Genomic DNA, 15789 nt, shown 5'->3' on the forward strand with positions numbered 1-15789 from the left:
AACACCCCCTACCCCAGCCATATCTCAATTAAAAAGAAAAGGCAGAAATAAACTAGCTCTTTCACTCAAAGATACCTATGTATCTGAAAGAGCCAACGGGACCACACTAAAAGCTGTGAGAGTGAGCCCCTGAGAAGCACAGGCCCGGGGTCCCCACCTGGGCTGGAGCCGGGTGCAAACTGCAGGCTTTGGAGGAGGTCTTTTTCTGAGCTCTTACTGGAAAGGGGTGCAGGTCAATCCTGTCCAGACTTTTCTGGCTCACAGGGAGAGCTATTCTGAGATGACCACACAGAGCTTCTGTGACTCCCAAGTGGACTGGAGCACACAGGCAAGGGCCGAGGCCCAGGGGAGAGCCCGCTCTCACCCAAACGCATCAGCTACGCAAGATCCTCTCAGAAAGAATGCCTGGCACACACTAACACTTCACTTCAAATCAAAACAAACAACATTTCCTTTCAGCCTACAATTCTGTCATCTTCCATCTTTATAAGTTTTTTAAAAAGCGAGCAATTTGTCTGCAAACTAGACCCTCATCTGCACTGGAATCACCACTGGGTCCCCGCTGGTGAACATTTCAGTCTCTTGGCAAGCTGCCCAGAAATTAAAAATATATACATTATTTCCAACCTATCCACTTACATGTTTTAAGAGAGATTTAAAAAAAAAAATTACCATGAAGAGGGCACGCTAATAAAAAGAGTCGTCCTGTTAATATTCAACCAAAAGGGGAGCAACCTTAACAGAGCACCATGTGTGGCTAGTGGTTCTCTGACTCTCAACGATTTCCAGCAAATTGCTCTTATTTTATTGGCTGTGCCTCAAGGCACGTGGGATCTTACTTCCCCAAACAGGGATCAAATCCAGGCCCCTACAGTGGAACTGCAGAGTCTTCCTCTAGGGAAGTCCCTCAGCAAATGTTTTTTAATCCAAGAGTAGAGAGGAAAATGAAATTAAGGAGAATTTTGTTTACTGAAGGACAGTTCCTGTGTCCAAACACTGGTTTTCACAGAAGTTAATGAGCTATATATATTAAAAGCTACTTTCAGATACCCAAATGGCAGATCCAAGCGAAAGCTCCACTCACTGCAAATAATACTGCCCGTATCTCAAAAGTAGGAACAACACATCATCTCATTTATCTCCAAAATTAACTGTGGGGTAGAGAAGCATTTTATTTTTTTCACGTATTTTATTGAAGTATAGTTGATTGACAATGTTGTGTTGTCTGGTGTGGAGCAAAGTGAATCAGTTATACACATATATATAATAGCTCACATCTGCCAATCCCAAACTCCCAGTCCATCTGTCCCTCGCCTCCCCGCTCCTTGGCAACCACAGGCCGTTGTCTACATCTGTGAGTCTGTTTGTTTCATTTGTGTCATGCTTCAGATTCCACAGAAAGTGACATCATATGGTATTTGCCTTTCTCTTTCTGACTTATTCTACTTAGTACGATAATCTCTAGGTTCATTAATGTTGCTACAAAAGGCATCACTTCGTTCTTTTTTGTGGCTGAGTAGTATTCCAGGGTGTGTGCAGAATATCTTCTTTATCCATGTATCTGTTGATGGACATTTAAGGTTTTTTCCATGTTCAGATAAGAATTTTACAAAAAAAAAAAAAAAGAATTTTACAAAAGTAGAATTTGAATTCAGAAAAGTGAAATGAGTTGTCCAAAGTCAGCTTGTTTCTAAGTGGCCGAATAAAGCCTAAAATCCTACTGTCTAATACTACAGCCACCACCCACATGTGACCATTTAAATTAATTAAAATTACATTAAAAAATTCAGTTCTTCACTCAAGCTAGCCACATTTAAGTGCTCAGGAGTACCTGTGGGTAGCGGCTAGTGTCACAGAATACTTCTACCAACACTGAAAGTGCCACTGGACAGGGCTGGTTTTGGGGGGGCTAGTTCTTTAGAATTCATGGAAACTTGGGGAAAAGATGCCATGGATCTCAGTATTTAATAAAGATGGACTGAGAGTTACAAAGTTAAATCACAGCTCCTTTCTTATTACAAGAAATTTTGAGGCCTGAGGTTGGTTTATCTTCTCAGGGGTTATGAACACCAAGAGTTATTTTTAAAAGAGCTTCACCAAAATGGATTTTATCCATATGTACTCAGGAAAGAGAATCTTGAAACAAGGTTTATATACCTTTGATGAAGAATAATATAAGGAATAATTCCCAAGTTACAAATAACAAAAATATTATTATTAACAAGAAATTCAGCTACAGAGGAAAAGAGATCATAATAATTAACCCTGACACTTTCAGCCATTAAATAATCTTTTGTCAGAGTTTAGAAGAAATTTCTTCCTGGTACAGAGACTGCTATAGTCAGATGAACAGGAGATTTTCAGCTGACGTGGGACCCAGTAAAATGCCAGCTTAAGCAACTGGGTCTCTGTGCAGCACTTGGCCAACGCCAACAAGCTGAAGCTTGACAAAGGGGTCGAACTACAGAACTGAAGGGTCAGGAGTCAAGATGTGGTAAAGCTTATTAAAAACAGCTGCAGGAACTCCATCACACGAGACCATTTTTTTCCAGTTTCAATGTGAGAACATGGGGCCTACCAGCAGAGCCACAAACCAATCAAACGCACTGACCACTGGTTCACTTTCTCACCCAGCAGCAAGGCTGAGTGCCTCTCAGGGCCCAGGCTGATTGAGAGGCTTCTGGATCGACCCCGGCTGCCCTGAGTTGTGATGCCTTCACACTGTGTGTGTTTTCTCCCAACAATTCAGAAGAAAGTGTCACCAGGGGCAGTGGCTAGGTGCGCAGAAACACCATTTAAAATGAAAAACAAAACAAAACAAACAAACAAAAAAAACTCACCCAAGAAATACAGAGGGAAGTCCCTAACCTATTGGATATACAGACGATTTCCTCACGGGTTTGCCGAGGTACTGAGGCTTTGCTCCCATACGCATACGGGGCAATAATGAACTGGTGGGGGAACCGAGGCATCAGAAAAGTGACCTCTGCTTTTCTTCAAGGGCTCACAGGACAGTAACAGGAGGCTGAGAGGGAAGGACAAATGAGGCTCTTCTCTCATATCTAGGAAGATTACAGGAAATTTATCTGTCATTTGTTTGGGTCAGGAGAACGTCCATGTTCTCCTTTAAAAGGTTGTTCCTCTGCAGCAGCCCTGACTGCCGGAATATTTTTCTTAGTTTTCACCTTAACTTTCTGGCTTGTACAACTTCAAATGTCAGAGAGAAAGGCTGTGGGGAAAACTCTGTTTGGAAACAAAGTGAACCACACAGGACCCACCTCTTCTATGACTTTTCATCTGAAATAGAGAGGCATTCCTTAATTTCTGGACTTGAACACCAGCTTCCTATCTGTGCCATTTCTCCTGTTCCCTCAAGATATGCAGAGCTTCAGACATCAGGAAAGAAAGCACAGGACCTAGAATATGTAATTCTTTGCTATCTGGCACTCTGCACTTGGTACGGTTTAAGTAGTGTTAAATTTGAGACACAGGTTTACATGATGAGAATGAGGGATTCTGAGAAATGACCCTATTTAAAAACACATTAGAAACCACAAACTTCTAGACCCCATAGTTCAGATACCATGAGCAGAGCATATCAAGCAGTAGAAAGAGGTGTATGGGAATTGAGAGGCTCTTAGTGAAGTTGCTCAGTCGTGTCTGACTCTTTGCGACCCCATAGACTGTAGCCTACCAGGCTCCTCTGTCCATGGGATTTTCCAGGCAACAGTACTGGAGTGGGTTGCCATTTCCTTCTCCAAGAGATCTTCCCAACCCATGGCTCGAATCTGGGTCTCCCGCAGTGTAGACAGACGCTTTACCGTCTGGGCCACCAGGGAAGTCCTTAAATCCCCTGAAATCTATGGGAAGGCCACTGCCCAACTTTGAACAATACGCAAAACTGCCAACAACCCTGAAGGCAGGGCAGCCACTGAAAACATCGTGCCTTGCAGACATGATGTCCAGACTGGAAGCCAGAGACCCCTGTGGGAGCTGTGGGAATGCTCTGTGAAACAAGGTGGGTGGGTTTTTCTTCCCAGAGCTACAGAAAGATCGGGACGAGATGAATTGGATAAAAGACATAAACAGAAACTGATGAGGCAGAATACGGCCATGACTACACTGCTCCTTTCCCCTGGTGTGAGGGTCTTTAACGACTTTCATAAGTTGTACAGGTAACTTAAACATAAAGGCACTTTTCAGAAACTCCTCAGGCCAGCGAGATGGAAGTGAAACAGGCACTTCAAACCAGATGCTATCTTTCCAGATGGCCCAGTCTTCAATAACCAACAAATTGCTGATCAGTTACGATTTGCCCCCAGCACTACTCACATTTTCTTTTGAAAGACGTGAGCAAAGGATGACCATGGAATTGGTGGGGGTGTCAGGGAGGCAGAGAATGTCCCAGATTATAACAGGAGTTACGGTAGTGGCGAGGGGCTGGGGTGAGGAAGTGGGGTTACTCAGAGGGTGAGGGGCTGGGAACCTCATCTTTGGGAACTCTGGGCCCCGTCTGCACCTCAGTTGGTAAGCTGAGGAGCAGGGCACTTCACACCTGGAGCTTTTCCTAGGCCTCAACACTCCCTCTCTCACAATCTGAGAGTTTGCTACCTACTTTCTTCACTGGAAAAGCTGAAAAACAAGCTGTGCCCATCGTTGAAGGTGGCTTGTGTTACAAGGGAAAATGCAATATTCTCACAGAAGCAGGGCATTTCTATTCCTATAGGAAGGGCAGTTACTCTCACTTCACAGATGCAGAGAACCACCCAAGGTACACAATTAGACACTTAGAATATTTTAGAATCTGAGCTCCTGGGAGAACAGGAGTGTTGTTTCAAATTCCATGCCCAGAATTCCAACGTTTGCAGTTAAGTAGTATCTGTTTCTGTCTGTCTTTCATTCTCTCTTTCTCTCTCATACACATACCATTTTACAATTGGCTGTCTTCATTCATTCATTCAGTGCCAGGTACTGGGGGCAGAAATATAAATAAGATATCTCCTCAAGGAGCTCACAATCTAACTGGAGAGACAAACATCTAAGCAGATAACTGCAATATTCAAGCATCGTTTGTCTTAACAGCACAGAATACTGTAAGAAATGCGACACACTAAATCCTACTAAGCAGTTATCTCCAGTAGTCCCTGGTATCAAATGAAAGGCTGCAAAAAAAATGTAAGGCCCTCATCCTCTGAGTGGTTTTTAGATCCTGAACATACTACAGATTCTGAGAAGCAGCACTATGTTCCCAGAACTAGTACTGTAATCAGAGTCAGCACCCCACAGATCAGCACTGAACTGCTCTTTATGTTGTGTATGGGCAAATCCTACCACCCAGATAAACTGTTAAGTGTCTTAAGGGCAGGTCCCATGCTGAATATTTCTTTAATCTCTAGAGCACCTAGAATTATCACAAGCAAAAAGCAGACCCTAAACACAGGATGTCCTTGGCGAAAGGGACAATGAGACTGACACGGGGTGACTTGTTCCTCTACAAGGTTTGGAGACTGGCAGATTTGGAGTGTTTTATAAAAGCACACCACCACTCTACCTGAGCACATTAACAGACCCACACTTTAAAGACAAGAGTCCTTCACTGCAAGGTCAGAGGAGACAGCATGTGGGCAAATGGTTTGGTAGTTAACTGCAATTTAAAAAAAAATAAACTTGAGACTTGAATCTCCTGGCTGATGCTTAGGACAGAAACAGACCTCAGGATCTTTATACGTGCTATGAAGTTCCAGCTCTTAGCAATGGATCTGACATCCCCACGAGGTCAATCAGATCCTGTCTTCACTTACTTGAAAGTCTTCAATGGCTTCCCATTGCAGTCAGAGTAGAATCTACCTCCTCCGTGCGGTTGACAGGGCTCCAGTTCTGGCCCCGCCCAGCCTGCCTATCTTAGCTGGCCCTCACTCTGCCCTCACTCAGTAGGCCCAGCAACCATGGCTTCCTTGATGTGTTCAAACATGCCAGGCTCTTAACTGCGCTGGGCCCTCAGACTTGCTTTCCCTTCTTCCTGGGTCCTCTTCCTGCTTCTGAATGACTGACCCCAACTAACCCTTCAGATCTCAGCTCAGATATTTCCTTCTCGAGGAGGCCTTTCTTGACCAACTTCTTCAAAGTGATCCCCTCTCATCCCTGTTATCTGTTACTATGCCAACCGGTTACATTCACTTCAGAGCACTTACCATGTTCTGAAGCAACGGTGTTAGTGTACTTGTCTCCCTGTTTGTTACGTTATCAGTCTACTTAGTAAGTGCAAAACTCCTGAGAGCAGGAGCTGGGTTTATCTTGCTGCATCAGCAGGCACATACCAGTTAGCCAAATACTGTGAATGAATGAGTGAGTGAGAACTAGCAAGATACAGCGGCAGCAGGTTAGCAGGCACTGAGTTAAGGTTTAAAAAATTAAAACATCAGTCCTTCCACTATGAAGCTGGAAGTGGTAAATGATATATAAATTTTTATTTCATTCAGCTGTGCCCAAGTAGCAGGAACACACAAAGATAAAAAAACGAAGAGGGAGAGCCTAAGCTCTCCACAGATGACTCAAAAAGAAATGTCAAAAAGAGCAAAACCCTGCTGGTGTCAGCTTCCGCTTGTTTTATAAGGCTGCTGGTATTAAAGGCAAATTTTCTTACTTTGAATAGATTCCAAGATGGGTTTTATTTCTCCCGAGTGATGCGGTTCTGCACCGAGCCCCGCCCTACAATACCCCATCAATGACTCCAGTTACACCAGGCTAGGGTACGTGAGGCTCTCACTCTAAACAAAACTGGGGCTGACTTGGAATACTAGGTGGGAAAGGGCCATCCCTCCCCAAGCACCCCAACATTCAGGCTAAACACACGAGGGGAGAGCGCTCCCTCACAGAACCCCAGCTCACGATCTGTTCCTCCTACAAAGGGAAGTGGCACAGGGCGGAGAAACCCTTTTAAAGGTGCAGCTCACAAGCTAAGGGTGATTCAATGGCACCCATAAGCCGAATGCTGTTTTTCTGAACTTGATCAATGAGCACAGGTCTCTTAACCATGGCCAAGTGAGAGGCCCTGAACTTGGGAAAGTGTGACAAAGAAAGGAGCGAAAAACGAGCCCGGTGGCCCTGTTTTCTGTTAGGTGCTTCCCGTGGCACACTGGGTACACACACCGAGTCCCCAGAGCACCTCCGTCAGGGGCTGAGAGGCAGGGGGTACTTACGCGGCATGATCCCTTGGCTCACCAGCTCCTCCCGAGTCCGGCGCTGCTGGAGCTTCAACTGCAGCACTGCAGGGCAGCAGAGAGAGAGGGGAGATGAAGGCTCAGGCAGCTGTTCCACCACAAAAGACACATTTTCAAATGCACAGAAAGCCTCGACACACAAGGGTGTAGTGTGAAACAAGGATCCCTGGTAACTGTGGCTGTAATTGCAGAAGTGGCCTGATACAGCAGGGCTTCCGTATTCTGCTGTGGGCGGCGAGAGGAAGTTGCGAAGGGTCTTGCAGGGCGATAACAATCCACAAAGTACCAGAGTCTTGCCTATTGCTCAAAACCTCCTACAACAAACACTGTGTCCTCCTCCAGGACTGAAAAAACACAAATTCTTAACTCAAAGAAAACATAATGAGGACCACCGCCCAGCAGAAAAGGCTTTTTCTAGCTGCTCTACGCCTTCCTCCTGGTGGTAAATGTTTATCACAGTTAAGTGTAGTGAGTTACAGATCAGGGAGTATTGGTTATTTGTAAAATCTTCTTTTTTGGATCTAAAAATTATACCTGTTTTCACCAAGCAATGCACTTCCCTCGGCCAGAAACTATTTTCCCATTAAGACAACTCTTCTCTGCCTCTTCCTCTGCACTTTGAGCCTTCTGTTGACGTGAAACACAAAGCTAGGTGATTCAAAGCACATCCGGGCCAGGGGAGGGTGATGAGGGGGTTTTCTCCTATTTCTACTCTGACAACACCACCTGATGTAACAAGTTAATAGGAATTTTTTAGAGTTAAAAGCCAATTATCTTTATTTCAAATGTGAGTGAAACCTAAAGGGTATTATTACCACTGCACACCATGCGGAATGACAAAGGCCTCCAATCAGAGGCGAAGTGAGAACATGTTCGGAAAAGGAAGATTGAGAGGATCTCACTGGCCAAGGGAAGTTCCTTTCTGTGATAAGTCTTCATTCTAAGGTCCTGCAAGTCCCATCTGAGGGCGACCTGTATCTATGTGGAATTGCATTACCCTAACGTCTGTCTTCCCCATCCACAAAGCAGTTTTAAGACGGCCTCCCCAGATGGCAGACCTGTAACCAGTCTCCTGACCACCTTCAAATCCAGCAGGTCCAAAACCTACTGCTTGTGCCTAGTCGCTCAGTCCTATCCGACTCTTTGTGACTCACTGGACTGCAGCCCGCCAGGCTCCTCTGTCCATGGGATTTTTCAGGCAAGAATACTGGAGTGGGTTGCCGTTTCTTTCTCCAGGGGATCTTCCCAGACCCTGGGATGGAACCTGTATCTCCAGTGTCTTCTGCATTGCAGGTAGATTCTTTACCTGCTGAGCCATCTCTTCCCCACCCAACTCCTCAAATCTAATCAACATTCCATCCTTTTTCTCTTTAATGGTATCACCATCCTCCTCCCCAGTACTAACACTAAAATTTTTAAGCCAACTTCAACTCTGCTACCTCCTTACACTCCTATTTTATCAAGTTTACTGCATCTTCTCATGCTGCAGTGATAGCACTGGATCTTCCCAACCCAGGGATTGAACCCCAGTCTCCTGCATTATAGACAGATTCTTTACCATCTGAGCCACCAGGGAAGCCCTCACCCATTCTAAGTCACCACAATCCGGATTGTCCAATTACTCACAATTCACTTCACCTGGAAATGCCCACCTCATCACTTCTTCACCTGACCTTCCCAACTGAGAATTACTCCAGGCCTCCGATGAACTACCTTGTATCTGTTATAAAAAGTATAGAGATATTTTGTCCTGTGTAATACTTACCCCCAAATAATGTAAACTCCTGGAGGACAGGGAATGTATCTTATTAATCTATGATGCTCTCCCAACCAATAGTACTCAATACACAGTAGGTATTTGACAATTTGTTTCTTAAATTGAACTGCATCTCTAAATGATGATACATACAGTCAGAGAAATCTAAATAGGAGGGTATTATTATCATTTACAAATTAACACTGTTAAAATTAAGAAAGCCTTGCAGAATAAAAGATAAAAGTGGCAACAGCCACACTAATAGCTAACACTGATAGAACCAATGGACAGAACAGGTATTATTATCCTACTTTACAGGCAAGGAAAATGAGGCCCAGAGAGATTAAGTAATTTCCCTAAGGTTATCCACTAATAGAGGTACAACAGGTTCGGAACTCAAGCATTCTGATTCCAGAACCTGGGCTCCCCACTTCTCTGTTTCTCCAGGGTCTCCTGAAAGCCTGTGCTGCTAAGATAACAGGCCCGGAATGTGATTGCCTGGGTTCATTCTGTGCCAAGACAGACAAAGGGGCTGAGGGACATAGATGATTCAGGCCAGGGACAAAGAAGTCTAGGAGATCAGCTTCAGTAAAATAAATTTAAATTAAGAACTTGATTTCAGAATAAATTATAGATCAGCAGCAACAGTAATAATAAAATTATAAGAGGAATCATTGAGTGTTGCTACGTGTCAGTCCTATATTAAATGACTGACATACTTTAAAAAAAAAAAAAGCCCTGTGGGGATATTACAATTATTATCTCCATTTTACAGATGGAAAAACTAATGACCAAACCTTTAAACTTTTGCCTTAGGTCAAATGGCTCAAAAGTGCAGGAACTAGGATTCACATCAGGTCTCTGTGATTCTAAAGTGAAGGGAAATACTTAATACTGTGCCATATGTTTCCTTGGAAGAAAGAGGAGGGCCAGGCAGAATAAAGTAAGAGGGGAAAGGGGAATCTGTTAGCTTTTACAGTGTTTCTAAGGCCCAGTGTAAGATGAGTTACTGGAAAATGATTAAATGTATCAAACTTGTTTCATTTCAGAGAACAGGGAAACCTAATGCAGTAAGTCTGAACACTTCAAAAAAACAATAATGAATGAAAAATACGTCTATTATCCAAGAATAGTTCTGAAATAGCAATGCGCGCCTTTCCAAAAACCCATATACAGATAGGGCCATAAGGAATCCATTATGCAAACTTCTCGACTGAAAAACTTCTTGCTTCATGAAAGCAAAAGGTTAAGTCTATGATTCATGGAGTTTAGTTGCTTTTTTTTTTAATGGCTCTAGTTCAAAGGGGAAGATTCATCTAATAAACCTTTTCTATCTCAAACTAAATGAAATTAAAGTTCAGTTATCTGAAAATTCCATTTGTGCCTCTCAGCAGTTAATACCAAACTCTAGTCTAATCTGCAATCTGACCAAGTTTCCCATTCACGTAACAGAATTAACCCTGTGTCAGTATGCCCTGGGTACTGCTACAACCTGATAGCAGGTATGTATTACTTCATACATTGCATAATCCCTGCTCACCCTAACAATGTTTATAAGGAGGAAAATAAGCAGCAAATTCAGAATTATGGTGTACGGTATCTGTTTGGCTGTGTATATATACAACAATCCTTCTTCTGAGATGTCTGACCACAAAGAAACAGTATTTACATGAATTTCCCCTTTCCTTAGTCTATCTTAATTCCTCTTAATTCTAAGCAGTCTAAATAAAACGCCTTTATGTTTCTAGGCCTTGGGATTATTCATTTTAGAAGAAATCATTCAATAATTTAAATACCATAAGAGTCATATATTATGTATTCACTGCAAAAGATACTCAGATCAGGAGCACATTTAAGAGAACATAATTTAATACACAACCACCCTCACCAAGATAAAGCTAACACTAGTTCAAGTGATTATTTTCAAACACAGTGCTAGATCAAGGCAATTTTTAAAAGTAGGAATGCGATAAATTCTATGTTAGTGTATATCACCATTTAGATTTCCTCTCCAGTCCCCAAGTCAATAAAAAACTAAACAAAAATACCTATTTATGTACAAGCACGAGTCTTTATACTTTCACTGTTACCGAATTCCACAAATTTAATATAGCATCTGGTTTTAAATGCATCTATGCAAGCAGCCTATTATCTATAGATGAACAGATGTCTTTGAAGCTGATGCCTGGTGAATCAGCTGAGCTGCCTGCCAGTAAAGGGTTCAAAGAAAAGAAACAAACCAGAAAGTGGGAACCTGAGCTTCTCCATCCCCATGAAAAGAACCAAGTTTTCAACCTATTTCAAATAAAGGTGATCAACTGCTATTTGAACAACTGGCTACTCAGGAAATTAGAGCAAGGGGAGGAACCTGACGTTCTTCTGCCCGGTAAGACCATAAAGGTATGCCAATGGTATTCAAGGGCTGATGCCCAAGGACTGAATGTATCAAACAATTGAATCTATCAGGTGGTATACTCCCAAGTCTGGCTCTGTGGCTCCCACTGGTCAGAAGTTCTGTATTTTACTGGGAAGGGAGATGTGCAGCTCAGCAGGTTGCTCCTACCTCATTTGTATTCACCCATTACTGGTTTCCCCAAGACTTCTAGAATAGGGAGGGGAAGTGTGAGTTATGAGGGAAATAGAAGAGAAGAGCAAAGAATTAGTACAGGAATAACTGGGAAAGAGCAAAACCCCTCCCCGTGTACCATCCTTGCTCAGGACAAAGACCTCTTCAACGAAGAATCTGACTGCAGGAACGTCCCATTACCTCGGCTCTGTCAGAAACACCGATAAATCTTTTTCTCCATTCTTTAAATCTGGATATGAAACTTTAAACATAATCAAAAGACCATGAATTTGACTGCAGCTTTTCAGAATATTTATGTTATGAAAAGGCTCCAAAATAAACTTGTTGATTTTGGGAATAAAGGAAATGCTCCTTGACTAGATATTACAAGTTAGCCCAAAAAGTCAGTGCTGTATTAGAAATTCAGTGAGGTTTATATGCTTGAAGAGAGCAAAAGGCAAACAAGCCTTCTCAAAAATCTTTTCTCCCCACCCCAAAACCCCACTAAGATATCTGACTCTAAGCCATGGAGGTTCTCATAGTTCCAAGGAGGATACACAAACCCAGAAATGATCAACTGACAGACTGGCCTGGTTGGAGTTGAGTCTGAAATTATGAGTTTTCATGAGGATGAAAAGTGATCGCCATAGTAAGATACTAAAATAAAAAGGACGAATACACTAGAAAATAAATTAGATGTCATTCCTGGTATTCCTAAGATACAACTAATACTAGAAGATTTCTCCATTTTAATTCAACTTCATGATACTTACATGATTTAGAATAAAGAATGTTTGATTTATCTACTCATGAATTACAATCAACCTAGTTCTTGATAATGAACAAATATGCAGAAAATCTACAAGAACGTCAAGACTCGAACAATACACTCCACCCAACAACCACAGAACACAGATTCTTCTCAAGCATACATGGAACGGGCTCTAGGACAGATCATATACTAGGCCATAAAACGACTTTCAATAAGGTTAAATGAATTTAAATGATACAAAGTACATTCTTTGACTACAATGAAATTAAATTAGAAACTAACAACAGAAGAAAATCCGAGAAATTCAAAAATATGGAGAAATTAAATAACACACTCTTAAATCAGATTGATTATATTCTTTGCAGCCAAAGATAGAAAAGCTCTAAACGGTCAGCAAAAACAAGATCGGGAGCTGACTGTGGCTCAGATCATGAACTCCTTATTGCCAAATTCAGACTTAAATTGAAGAAAGTAGGGAAAACCACTAGACCATTCAGGTATGACCTACATCAAATCCCTTACGATTATACAGTGGAAGTGGGAAATAGATTTAAGGGACTAGATCTGATAGAGAATGATGAACTATGGATGGAGGTTGGTGACAATGTACAGGAGACAGGGATCAAGACCATCCCCAGGAAAAAGAAATGCAAAAAAACAAAATGGCTGTCTGAGGAGGCCTTACAAATAGCTGTGAAAAGAAGAGAAGTGAAAAGCAAAGAAGAAAAGGAAAGATATACCCATTTGAAAACAGTTCCAAAGAACAGCAAGTAGAGATAAGAAAGCCTTCCTCAGCGATCAATGCAAAGAAATAGAGGAAAACAATAGAATGGGAAAGACTAGAGATCTCTTCAAGAAAATTAGAGATATCAAGGGAACATTTCATGCAAAGATGGGCTCAATAAAGGACAGAAATGGTATGGACCTAACAGAAGCAGAAGATATTAAGAAGAGGTGGCAAGAATACACAGAAGAACTGTACAAAAAAGATCTTCACAACCCAGATAATAACGATGGTGTGATCACTCACACTCACCTAGAGCCAGACATCCTGGAAAGTGAAGTCAAGTGGGCCTTAGGAAGCATCACTATGAACAAAGCTAGTGGAGGTCATAGAATTCCAGCTGAGCTATTCCAAATCCTGAAAGATGATGCTGTGAAAGTGCTGCACTCAGTATGCCAGCAAATTTGGAAAACTCAGCAACGGCCACAGGACTGGAAAAGGTCAGAGTTCATTCCAATCCCAAAGAAAGGCAATGCCAAAGAATGCTCAAACTACTGCAAAATTGCACTCGTCTCACACACTAAAGTAATACTCAAAATTCTCCAAGCCAGGTTTCAACAATACGTGAACTGTGAACCTCCAGATGTTCAAGCTGGTTTTAGAAAAGGCAGAGGAACCAGAGATCAAATTGCCAGCATCTGTTGGATCATCGAAAAAGCATGAGAGTTTCAGAAAAACATCTATTTCTGATTTATTGACTATGCCAAAGCCTTTTACTGTGTGGATCACAATAAACTGTGGAAAATTCTGAAAGAGATGGGAATACCAGACCACCTGACCTGCCTCTTGAGAACTCTGTATGCAGGTCAGGAAGCAACAGTTAGAACTGGACATGGAACAACAGACTGGTTCCAAATTGGAAAAGGAGTACGTCAAGGCTGTATACTGTTGCCCTGCTTATTTAACTTCTATGCAGAGTACATCATGAGAAACGCTGGGCTGGAGGAAGCACAAGCTGGAATCAAGATTGCAGGGGGAAATATCAATAACCTCAGATATGCGGATGACACCACCCTATGGCAGAAAGCAAAGAACTAAAGAGCCTCTTGATGAAAGTGAAAGTGGAGAGTGAAAAAGTTGGCTTAAAGCTCAACATTCAGAAAACTAAGATCATGGCGTTTGGTTCCATCACTTCATGGCAAATAGATGGGGAAACAGTGGAAACAGAGATTTTATTTTGGGGGGCTCCAAAATCACTGCAGATGGTGACTGCAGCTATGGAATTAAAACACGCTTGCTCCTTGGAAGAAAAGCTATGAACAACCTAATCAGCATATTAAAAAGCAGAGACATTACTTTGCCAACAAAGATCCGTCTAGGCAAAGCTATGGTTCTTCCAGTAGTCATGTATGGATGTGAGAGTTGGACTATAAAGAAAGCTGAGTGCCGAAGAATTGATGCTTTCAAATTGTGATGTTGGAGAAGACTTTTGTGAGTCCCTTGGACTGCAAGGAGATCCAACCAGTCCATCCTAAAGGAGATCAGTCCTGGGTGTTCATTGGAAGGACTGATGTTGAAGCTGAAACTCCAATATTTTGGCCACCTGATGTGAAGAACTGACTCCTTGAAAAAGACCCTGATGCTGGGAATGATTGAAGGCAGCAGGAGAAGAGGAGAAGAGAGGATGAGATTGTTGGATGGCATCACCAACTCAATGGAGATGAGTTTGGGTAGACTCGGAGTTGGTGATGGACAGGGAGGGCTGGCGTGCTGCAGTCCATGGCATCGCAAAGAGTCAGACACGACTGAGCAACTGAAATCATGAAATAGCCAATGGGTCAAAGGAAAAATAATAGAGACATTAGAAAGTATTTTGAACTGAACATATAAAAATTTATGGGCTATATATCTAAACTAATGCTTAGAGGGAAATTCATAGATTTAAATGTTTGTATGAAAATAGAAGGAAGACTTCAAACTCATGCTATAAAGAAAAACTTCACTATCAGAAGCTAGAAAAGAAGTGCAACTAAACCCAAGTAAGCAGAAGAATGAAAGTTAAATGGAAGTCGGACACGCAAAAGTTGTGTCCGACTCTTTGCAATGCCGTGGATTGCAGCACGCCAGCCCTCCCTGTCCATCACCAACTCCCAGAGTTTACCCAAACTCATCTCCATTGAGTCGGTGATGCCACTGCTTTAAATTATAAAGCAATTATGTAGAAAATAGAGAAAACCAATAGAACCAAAAATTTGCTGTTTACAAAGATTAACAAAATTGATAAATGTTTAGTTAGAACAACCAAGAAAAGAGAGAGAAAATCAGGAATGTAGGAGGAGACATTATCACCAACTATAGAAATTAACAAAGTTAACAGAGATACCATGAAGAACCACATGTCAACAAATTAGATAACTCAGATAAAGTGGACCAGTTCCTAGACTGGCACAGACTATTGACATTGATAAAAAAAAAAAAAAAAAAACCCAAAAAACAGAATATCCAGACAGACGTATAAAAAGCAGACATTGACTTGTTAATTTAAAATCTTCCTCAAAAGAAAATTCAGGCTCAGATGGCTTCACTGGCAAATTTTACCAAAAATTTAACAGAAGAATTAGTAATAATCCTTTAAGAACTCTTTCAGAAAACAGAGAAAGGAACACTTTCCAACTAACTCTATTAGTTACTCTGATACCAAAGCCAGAAAGAGACCACAACAAAACTACAGAACAACACAGCTTATAAATA

At 41.9% G+C, this 15789-nt stretch overlaps 1 protein-coding gene across 1 annotated transcript in view; it reads right to left on the minus strand.

The window, feature by feature from the left end:
• MKL1 (megakaryoblastic leukemia (translocation) 1) overlaps nt 1-15789 on the minus strand; it is a 64594-nt gene that overhangs the window by 33102 nt on the left and 15703 nt on the right. The window contains 1 exon segment of the mRNA XM_010833754.1: nt 7200-7265. Within this exon segment, the coding sequence (XP_010832056.1) occupies nt 7200-7265 (66 nt within the window).

This window comes from Bison bison, unplaced genomic scaffold (genome assembly GCF_000754665.1).
Source record: "Bison bison bison isolate TAMUID 2011002044 unplaced genomic scaffold, Bison_UMD1.0 scf7180017863885, whole genome shotgun sequence".
Taxonomy (NCBI): Eukaryota; Metazoa; Chordata; class Mammalia; order Artiodactyla; family Bovidae; genus Bison; species Bison bison.